The following is a 10,669-nucleotide window of genomic DNA, read 5'->3' as shown; positions in this document are numbered from 1 at the left end:
AACTCGCGCTGCCAGAGGGAACTGGGCTGCACCTAGGGCGGGGTCAGCACCACAGCCTGAGATTCTCACCCTGGTGAAGCTGGTGGAAGGGTTTCTTCTGGGCATCAGCACAAAACACCCTGAGGCTTAGAGGCTCATAATTCAAACCCCATAGTTGCCCGGTTGGCACAACAAAATGGAGCCGAGGTGGGAGGCTCCCACTAACCGATGGCTACGTAGCTGCTGGCACCGCGGCAGGGTGTGAGGAGCAGCAGTGAAACGGGTGGAAGGAAGGTGTGTGGAAGCTGCCAAGCTGGTTCCCCTCATCCAAGCTACACAGGACAGAAAGCAGAATGCTCCGCGGGGATTGAACCAATGTGCATGCCCCCTTAGGAAAGGGCTTCTGGGGTCCTCACTCTGCACAGACCTGTCACAGCATACTTCATGTTATAAAGGGCGGGGGAATCTCACTGTCTTTTCAATTTGGAGATGAAGCTCTTGGTACAAAGAGGTGGCTGTGTCTGTGAACCAAGCCGTGCATTTGTCAAGGGACTGCTCTGCTACCATGCCGGCTGCCTGCTGCTTTATCATCCCTGGGGAAGCGAGTGTGCTACTCCGCTGGGGTGCGCACCCCACACCAGCCTGGACGGGGTTAATGAAGCTGAGAAGGAGCCAATTCACCAGCAGGGCCCCAGCTGAGGGGAATTGGGTGGCCCACTTAATCCCCTGAATGATGACAGTGCCCCGCTGAGAAAGAACAGGTGGGGCAGGATAAAGCCAGGAAGCTGGTAGCAGAAGGGGGCTGCAGTGAGGCACCTGTTGCTGCTCTCTGGATATCAGAGAGGGAAGGAAGGAATCCTAGGGCAGAGGGTGTAGGAAAAGGCTCAGGAAGATGGTGCAGACCTTGGCTGCAGAGTAGAGGGTCCCAGAACTGGAACCTGGAGTAGAGGGAGGGCCTGGATTCCCCTACTCATCACCGGGGACGTGGCACCATCTGGGCAGTAAATGGGAAGATTGCTGAAGACAGTTTGTACGGAAAGACCAATACCCTGGAAGGGGGAAAACACCTAGTGACTTGGCTGGAGGGCCAAGCCATGAAGGGAGAGCACCCGGAGTCTCTGAGAGTGAGAGGGAGGCAGCAGGGAATGCAACCAGTGGCAGAAGGGGGCATCAGACCTGGAAAGTGCTAATCCCCGGAGCAACCAGGAGGAGGCGGTGAGTGTATTGCATGACAGCAGCCTTCTCTCTGTAGAGGGCAGCCTTTAGGAGCCTGTGAGCTCCCCCAACAGCGCTGATCAGCATGCACAAAATGCCTTCCCATGGCACATGAAAGCGCTGCAGTAGTTTGGTACAATACCACTACCTCCCGCGAATGGCTCTTTCCATCCAAACCTAGAGGAATCACATTCCGGTGATGGAGAGTCTCCCATCTCCAGGTTATCCCCATCCACAGCCTCCCGGTGAAAAGGACAATGGCACTAAATTGCATCTGAGGTGAGGCAATAAGGACTGATGAGTTCAAAGCGAGCTCATGAAAAGCAGGTCAGGCTTCGTACTGGGGGATTCAGTGTCTCGAGCTTTGTAGCTGCTGTGCAATTAGAGCCCACACATTTTCTTGGGTCTGCAATAGGATACGGCCTGTTCTTAGTGATGGCTGGACCCCGCATCACTGGATACATACCAGGTGGATATGCACCTGGATGATGGTCTAACCCCCTCCCAAGCCTGAAAACCAGGCTGGGATTCTCCTGGTAATTCCCCTCTTCTGCTGGTGCTGCCCGGGCGGGAGCCTGGAAGTGCCGGGGCACTGGGAACATGAAAAATGAGGAAACTTTGCCCAGGTGGTTTGTGAACCTCCACGAGGGCTTGGCTGGGGAACCAGGAAGGGCTCCGCACTGCTCCTAAATGGCTCCCCTCTCCCAATACATTACCAACTGAGTCTCTGCTGGGACAACCTGCCTGTTACCAGCAGTTAAGGCCCCGTCCACCCCACAAATACCAGAGTTTTTAACCAGTTCTCGTCCGTCTTGGGGACAACAAGCATGGCTGAGTTGTGCACACGCAGCCACTTCAGTCCCAAGCTGTTTTTCTGAGTTCCCACCCAGCCCGATGCCAGAATCCGTTTGCCCCAGAGCATTGTGGGAAGAGCCTGGGCAGCTACCCCAGAGTGCCGCAGCAGGAGACACGCACCGAGAGCAGTGCCGGCAGCATGTGGGGCAGTGCATTCTGGGATGTCCTGCAGGACAGGAAGCGGGGAGTGAGTGGCACTAGTCATGCCAGGCCCTAGGCACACGGCAAAGGAAGAGTGGTGTAGCCTGTACCCAGACTCCAACCCGCTGCCAGCCTCAGCCTTGGGCAAGGGTGAGCTGCGGAAGCATAAGCTAAACACTGAGCAGGTGGGTGCAGACACACAGCATAGGTACAGCCAGCCTGGTACAAACTCAGTCGGAAGCTGTTGTGTCCACCAACAGCTAGGCACCGTGGCAAGGGGAGAAACATTTATTAGTGGAGAGGATTAGCCATACGGTCTCCCTGTGCAATGTTGCCTCGCAGCCCAGTTCAGTGGACCCCTGCTGTGGGAGGAAGCCTCCTCCCCCTCCTGCCTTCTGGAGGCCTCCAAAGACAGAGCAGCAGGACTGCATAGTCTGATTGCACCTGACTAGGAACTGAGCATTCCCAAGGCCTGGGCAGTTGCCAACCTTCTAACGCGCCTCAGCCCACTGGCTCCACTTCTGCTCTGGCTCCTCAGGCTGCAAAGACATTTCTGGCGACAACAGCGCTGCAGACCAAGCACATCCCGTAGGATCATCCTGAGTGGAATCCGCTGGTCGCGTCCATCCCAGCAAAGCAACTCCCCTCTCTGCAGGACCCTGGAGAAGCGAATGAGGGGCAGGTTGCTCTTTGTGGTCTCTGAAGCTGTGTGTGACCATGAACGGGGCACTCAACCATTGCCTAGCCAAGGACCACATGGGCAGCCTGCCCAGAGCTCGAGGGCTGTGCCCTTCCAAGAAAGCAGACTGCAGTTCTCTTCTGTTTAACGTGGAGGTGCAGCTTACAGAGACGACAGGTCACAGCACGTGAAGCCCCTTCTTGAGCGAGAATCCGCTCCCTGGATCAAGATGGAGCATTCTGACGTGGGCCTGTCACCTTGTGGGCTGGACCTCTCTCAGCCTGTATTATAAATGGGGTTAGCTGCAAGCTGCCCTGGGGAACTCCATGGGCTGCAGGTCCTCTCTGCCTTAGCAGCACTTGGCAAAGCTGAAAAACAGCCAGTCCCACCTGGCTGTGGCCTAGATCCCCCCCAAGGAGGAAACCAGGTTAGCAATGGGACTGGCCATTGGAAAGTCCTCTGTAGACTGTGCCACTGGTGAATGACAGTAGCGGCGGGCATGGTGAGTGTGCTGGCCGTTACGTGGGTCTCCATGAGATGGCTGTTGTCTTTGTCCAGGGCCAGTACCCTTGCCAGCACTGGTTCACGAGGCTCCGGCATTCATTCCGCTCCCCGGCCGAATGACAGCGGCAGTGTTGTGTTGGCAGGGGCACTGAGGCAGGCTGCAGGGTGGTGGCCACAGGTGAAAGCATTTTGCCTGTCTCAAGGGAACGTGCAAATGCAAAACTGAGCGACTTGCAGGCGGCTGGGCTGGTAAACGTACTGGCCTGCCTCACACTGGCCGGATTTCTGCAGAACGGGCACCTCCTGGTAAAAGGGCTCACTCTGCACAGACCTGTCCTCCTGCCTGTCTACCAGGCAGCCCTCACACAAGCAGTAGGCTTCCAGCACCCTCCGGGGGTACCGGCGGGGGTCTTCGTTGACCCTGTTGGAAGAAAGAGGATTAATGAGGTCACCTAATAAAATTGAGTGCTGGCCAATGCACTCCAGCTAGGGGTTCGCTGAGCTGTTCGGAAAGGGTTAATAACGCTACTCCTCCCGCACCTATGAGGTGTTGCACCAACATTCAGGAGCTGATTGGTGGCGGCTGGGCAGCGTTACATTGAGCTCACAGGAGGGGAAACTGAGGCACAGAGTGGGGCAAAATGCCACAGTGTCACTAACCAGCCATAACTAGCTTAGTGCCTGCGGTGCATGGCAGTTCTATCCCCGCTGCCATTTTCAGAACTATCTGAGATAAGAAAATGCCCCTGTGAGCCTGAGCCAGCTGCTGCTGGGTGGAGCCTCCAGCGAGGGGGACGTGGCTGCTGGCCGGGCTCAGAGGTGTTGGTTTGTTTCCTTCTCTGCGGGGTGGCTGACTGTGGAGTGGAGAGTGCCCCTGGCATGTGTCAAAAGAGGGACACGTTCTAGAAGTGCCCAGGAGAGTAATAATTAACCCTGCAGAACCAGCCATCCGCTATCTCCCGGGGATGAGGAGGATGTAGTTTGACTCAGGAAATGCAGCTCCACACCTGAGAGAGATGGGGGGGATTGTGGGGGGGGGAGAGGGGGAGGGGTTTCAAGCTCTGGATCCCAGTGGCAGTGCCTGAACCCAAAGGTGACCTTTGCTGAGATGCCCTTCACTCTGTCTGCGGCTTACCTGTATGACCATGGGGAGGCGCTCCTGTCCTGGAGGCGGGACGAGGTCTGGCTGACATTCACAGGGCACGACTTCAGGTCCTGGTCAGGTAAAACATCCTCCATTTGAGCCAATAAGCTGACTCCAGGAGCAAGAAAGCGGCTGAGCATGGATTCCAGCTCTGCATCGGAGGGCTCCCGGCAGGGAATGTGGGTACCGAACATCTGACAAAAGGCAAAGCCCAGCAGAATTTGGGCAGCCACTTCCACCTGTGGAACAAACACGGGGAAAGTGACTTCGCTTGGAGAAGCTCCCAGGGATCTGGGGGGCTGAGCAGATAGGAGGTGTCTATTGTACCACCTTTGAAGGAGCTTTCCATTCCTCGCTGTTTAGGAGTCTTGGAGGAGCTCGGCCATAGTGCTGAGTGAGTTCAGTACCTAAGTAATGGGGGCTATTGCTCCTAAGCCACTTAGGCACTTTTGAAAGTGTTACCCCTACTGAGCTGCAGTGAAGAGGCCTGGAGGGGCAGGAAGGAGTGGGTTGCCTTGGCCAGGTCTCTGCTAAGATGGGGCATGCTCTTCTGACCGGGCAGAGAGAGAAGTGGGTGTTCTTTGCCCCCACGCTGCCATCTGCAAATGTGGCCTGTAGTCCTCCTCAGATCATTGTTAAACACATTTAATAGCCCGGGCCCCGTGCAGAACCTAGAGGCGCCTGCTCCCAACCTTGGGCCACGCTGACAGCTGGCCGGGTACTCCTGCTCTGGGCTCGGTCCCCATGGCAGACGTGGGGGTGGCTTTACACACGGTAGCTAACTCGTGGTGGCTGGCTGGCTGCCATGATTTTTTTCAGTTTCCCTGACCTTTCCAATGGGCCTCATGGCATTTCATTTGCCTAATGAAACCAGGCAGGTTTCGCCTGGTGGTAGGTTTGTCTCCGGAAGCTCCTCACGGCTCTGGCCGATCTGACCCGACTTGGCAAGTTACAGGCCCGGGCAGTGTCGGCTGGGAGAGAACCCTCGCGGGAAGGGGGGGCGGGTGCTTCTGGTCCCCCAGGGACCTGACCACGTCAAGGTGCTGACCAAAATAAAAAGTAATTGGGGGAGCCGGGGGGAGGGGGGATGAACCCATTTTACGTAAACCTTAAACAAGTGTCAGGGGTGCGGTTAGGCAAAGATCCCCACGTGGGCCAGGCACTGTGTGTGGTGACTATCAGCCGTACGAGAGCTTGTGCGACCCCACCACCTGGATCAATGTGCCCTTTCCAGTGCAAATGGCACAAGTAGCAATAAAGGGGGGCAGATGAGCTGTGCTCGGGAGCGGGATTTTCCTTAGCTAAATGAGTGTCTCAGCCTTTTGTTTCAGAGTAGCTGCAGTGAATCTTTAAGGCAGGGTGGGGGACGTGCTGAGTCTCCAGAGAGGCCCCTTTGCCTGAGCACAGAAGGGGGTTTCCTCCTTTAATACAGGCCCAGAGAGCAGATCAGATAGCACTCAGGGGGGAGTTGCTGCAGGGCATTTCCTTATTGCAGTGCCTTGGGCTGCTCTGGCTCTGAATGGAATTTGCATGTCCAAAGTGTATTTCCTGGAGTGGGAACAGGTTGCAGCTGGCTGGGCAGTTGCATCAATTTCTCTAACCCTGCCCTCTGGGTCCGGTCCTGCCCTCTGTTTAAGCCAATGTGAGTTTTGCATTGACGTCTATTGGAGCAGGATTGGGCACTTCAGGGTTTACAGGTGTGGGGGGGGGGGTAGGAGGCAAATGAACGCTCGGTTTTGCTAGTGCCCAAGGGATATTGAGAATGTAACTTGTAGTGGTTCAAGGGCTGCAGTAGGGGGATTAAAGGGAGGGAGGGTCCGTGCATCCTCCCCTACCTGGGCTAGTTGCAAGTTGCCCCTCCAATAAGAAGCCGGGTGGTCCAGTAGCGAGGGGACTAGGTCTCAGGAGATGTGGGTTCTAGTCCTGGCTTTGCCAGTGGCCTGCTGGGGAACCTTGGGCAAGTCCCTTCCATGCCACGTGTCTCCGGGGGCTGTTGATCCTGCCCTCCTTTGAGAGCTCCGGGTGCCAGGGCTCTGCAGAGCAAGGTATTATGAAGAGGGTATTAGCCACAGTCCCTGCACTGCTCAGGAAGCTGAGGGAGGAGTGCATGCCATCTTCCTTCCTCTCGGTGCAGGATCTCCACAGGGCTCTGTTCTCTTCTGGACAAGCTGCCCATTGACAGTAGCAGGAGTCACATGCTTGTGGAGAGGACAAGAGCCCTGTCGGTAATTCCCAGCCTTCTCTGGCTGAGCTGGTCCTTGAGGGCAAGTCGTCAGATTCTGAAGCTGGCACGTGTCCCTGCCGCAGAAAGACGTGGCTGTTTTCTCAGCTGGCCTTTGCAGTGAGATCCATGGCTGCAGAGCTGAGCTGGGCCCGTCAGTGCTTTCTGTGCCCACTTCACTGAGAAAGAAGCGCGCTAGGTCTTCCTTGGATCTGCCTGCCTGCTTAGCCAACTGGGCAGCAGCCCAGCCCTGTGCAGTCTGCTTCCGTTAGCAGGGGAGGTTTCCCACCCCACTCCCTGAGCCCAGAGGGTCACGTTGGCTGAATTCACTGAACTGCTTTAGTTCTGATCTTGCACACTTCATCAGCTGGGCTGCACACGCCTGCTGGTGAATTCCCCTGGGCTTTGCCCACTTGGGCCTCATTTCATTGCTCAAGAAGGCTGCGTAATGGGCTGGATCACCCGCTTCATTTATGAATCAGGTTTGTGCAGCATTTGCTGAGTCATCTGTCTGATCGGCGAAGCGTTGGGCATTACTATACCTGGCTGCCTCACTCTGGGGCCTAGGGAGTGGTGGGCTCGCAGCTTAGGCCAGGATTTTGGCTTGTAACCATCACCACGCCTGCACCAAGCCCTGGGCCACGCTGGGGGAAGGGATGCACTGCTGGCAGTTCCGCCTTTCAGATCAGAGCACAGCATCCTGAAGACTCCCCGCAAAGGGCAGCTGGCTCCAGCAGAGCAGTTAGCTTATTCTACGCATTTCGAACTGCAGGACACAGGAAACAAAGCTGCCACCGGGGCACAGCTCCATCAACCCAGAGAGACAGCCCTGGTGTTTGGTAGCTACTTTAACTGTTTTTTCATAAGCCCCCATCCATAACTACACAAGCAACCAGCAAGCCCCAGCTCCATGCAGTGATTGCTCCTTTGCGGGGGGGGAGGGGGTGATTTCCTAAGTCACTAGGCTGCATTGTTTCACCAGCTGATCGCTAATGATCTTATTTTGCAGCTGAGGCAGCCAGGATCCAGCAGCTGTGTGTGAGGGGATCCCTCTGGAGACATAGTTCCTAGGAGCCAACGGTTTAGGCTGAAGTTTCAAAGCAGCCTAAGGGAGTCAGGCACCCAAATCCTGTTGAACGTCAGTGGAAGTTGGGTGACCGAGTCACCTACGGCCCCTCTGAAAACCCCAACTTTAAAGAATGATTGTTTGCTTTTGCTGTGTTGTTCTATGTACACTCTCCTCCACACATTTCACCCAGTGTTCTAATTCACACCCACGCCATTTACTCTGTGCTCTGTTTCACACCCTGTGCGCTCTTTCACATACATACCGATCCTGTGAACTGCCTATTCGCACTCAGAGGTAGGCAGGTGAGCAACAGAGAGTGGTGTGTGCTGGTGTAAAAGCTGCAAACAAAACCACACATCTCCACTTCTCATTCCTGTCGTGTTTGAGCTCTGCTAGCATTAGAATTAACAGAGCAATCGTTCGCAACCCAGCCACCCCGGGAACCCAGCAATCTGCTCTCCCTTAGCCCGGGGGGGACAGGGACTGGTCACAGAACTGGGATGAAATTGACACGTGACAGATGTTCAGCACACAAAGATAATATCCGGAATGAATGTGAGATCTTCCATGCTGACAGATCACAAAAGGCACAAAAGATCACAAATCTGTACAGGGCTCCCTTTGCCGCCTCACCTTTGGGGTGAAATGCAGCAGAATCGCTCGTTGCCATTCATTTCTTGGGCGGGTGGATCAGGGCACTACAGCAATGGCCAAATGATACCATAGTTGAGGATAAAAAGTGCAGAAGAATGAAAAATCCCAGGGGAAAGGCTAAGGCTGTCTTAGGTCAGAACGTAACTATCCCCTTTGCAGGGACAGTTGGCACTAAACACCATAAAAAGGCATAAGTCTCCACCTAGTGCCAGCCTCTGATCCCCTCCCGTACACTGAGTAGCACCCTATCTCAGGACAGTCAGTGGGCTGCTCCGGGGCTAAGTGCTGCTCCTCTTAACTGAGGGGGTCAGACCCTGGCTTTTAGTAACTGCCTGATGGGCCTTCCCCTGCTTACACCTGCTACCTGACACAGATGCTCACTCCATGGGCCCTGACCTCTGCCGATAGTGATTCCCCAAAGAGAAAGCTCTGGCCTGCAAAGTCAAGGGAGTTTCCCTCTTTCCGATCTTCCCTAGGGGCAGCTTCACTCTCCAGTGCACACTTTTAAGGTTGGATGATTAATAGAGCCTCTGGCATGGGGGAGAGAATGGAGGGCCCAGGACTGAGCGGAGGAGAATATGAGAGATAGGGGGACACACACAGAGCCCCTGACATAGGGGAGAGAACTGGGGACCCTGGAATGGGTGGAAGAGGAAAGGGGGGGGGTGAGAGGAAAGGGGGGAATGGGGGCAAAGACAGAGCCCCGATATTGCGGGGAGGGGAGGAACAGGGGATTCTGGACTGGGGGAAGGGGACCACACACAGCCTCAGCAGAGGGGAGGGAGAAAAGGTGGAAATGTGGGAAGGGGAGACACTCTTATTCATAAACACTTACCCCATCCCCTTTGGAGCTGAATTTTAGGGGCGTGGGAATGGCAGTATAATTTGCAAAGATCTCTGAAGCTACTCACCTTTAGATGCATGGTTGTTTCCACCTTAGTCGATTTCACACAGGAGTGGGGAAGGTTTCTTCTGTCCCTCTGAGAGAAAAGAGGCTGGTAAACAATAGACCAGGAGCACCAGGCCTGTTTGAAGGTGACGCCACCGGGCTGGCCTGGAATGGGAGGTTCAGAAGGCGACGAAGCTGGGAAGAAAATCTCTCTGCGTCCTTCCCCTCAGGAACCCTGCCCTCAAACAGGTTCTCACTGCACAGGGAAGCATCAGACACGCCTCCCTCTTCCCAGATACGTGGCATTGCAACCTGGAACCAGCCATTCCTCAGTGACTCACTGCCGGGGAATGTGTGCGGATGCCATGGGGCAAAGGGTGAGACCTGGTCTAAGCAGCTGTTGTCCTGGTACAACCATGTAGGTTAGAGGCATGTTTTATTTGTTTGTTTATTTATTTTTTACCAAAGCAATTCTACCACTACAGCCCCCAGGGGGGTGCGGTTATACTGGTACGAAGGTGCCTTACACTGGTATAGTTACTCCTAAGGTGGCCAGTCATGAGTTCCTGGCATCTCAGACATTCCAGCCCTTCTGGGAACAGCGTGGGCCTGCCTCCGCCCGTGTGACTCAGCCCCCGACAGCATGATCTCACACGCATGCAGTGTGAGGTCATGCTGGTAGGGTCGGAGCGGTGCACTCTTCCAAAGGGCGCCCCCTGTCGGATACCGGACAAAACCACAGCTGATTTTGTCCCATTACTGGTCTGGGAACAAACCAGCCAAAAAGGGGAATGTCAGGTATAAAACCAGACAAGTGGCCGCCTTAGCAGTTCCCCATCCCATTCGGGATGTACCTAGGAGAACTGAGGGTATGTCTACTTTGCAAATAAAATCCACAGCAGCACCTCTCAGAGCCTGGGTCAGCTGACTCAGGCTCATGGGTAGGGTTGCTAGGTGTCCAGTTTTTGACCAGAAAGCCCGGTCAAAAAAGGACCCTGGCAGCTCCGGTCAGCCCTGCTGACTGGGCCGTTAAAAGTCTGGTTGGCTGCCCTCAGCAGGGCTGGCAGGCTCCCTACCCTACCTCCATGCGCTGCCCCCACCCCAAGCGTCGGCTCCACAGCTCCCATTGGCCAATGGGCGCTTCAGGGGCGGTGCCTGGCTTTCCCTATACATAGGAGCTGAGGGACATGTCACGGCTTCCGGAGCCCACCGAGGTAAGCGCCACCCGGATCCCGCTCCCCACAACCCCTCCCACACCGCAATCCCCTGCCCCAGTCCTGAGCCCCCTCCTGTACCCAAACTCCCTCCTGGAGCCTGCA

At 55.5% G+C, this 10,669-nt stretch overlaps 1 protein-coding gene across 1 annotated transcript; it reads right to left on the bottom strand.

Annotated features, from left to right (window-relative positions):
* Nucleotides 1-2,463: 2,463 nt before the first annotated feature.
* LOC125622235 (interleukin-17D-like) lies at nt 2,464-9,597 on the bottom strand. The gene is made up of 3 exons (XM_048820085.2): nt 9,373-9,597; nt 4,509-4,756; nt 2,464-3,794 (listed from the first exon to the last, which is right to left on the bottom strand). Exons 1-3 carry the CDS (start codon nt 9,382-9,384, stop codon nt 3,572-3,574), a joined length of 483 nt encoding a protein of 160 aa, XP_048676042.1. The 5' UTR covers nt 9,385-9,597; the 3' UTR covers nt 2,464-3,571.
* Nucleotides 9,598-10,669: the final 1,072 nt, after the last annotated feature.

The sequence above is a fragment of the Caretta caretta genome, chromosome 13 (genome assembly GCF_965140235.1).
Source record: "Caretta caretta isolate rCarCar2 chromosome 13, rCarCar1.hap1, whole genome shotgun sequence".
NCBI lineage: Eukaryota > Metazoa > Chordata > Testudines > Cheloniidae > Caretta > Caretta caretta.
Note: the sequence above shows the minus strand (reverse complement) of the source record. Positions and strands in the feature narration are given on the sequence as shown.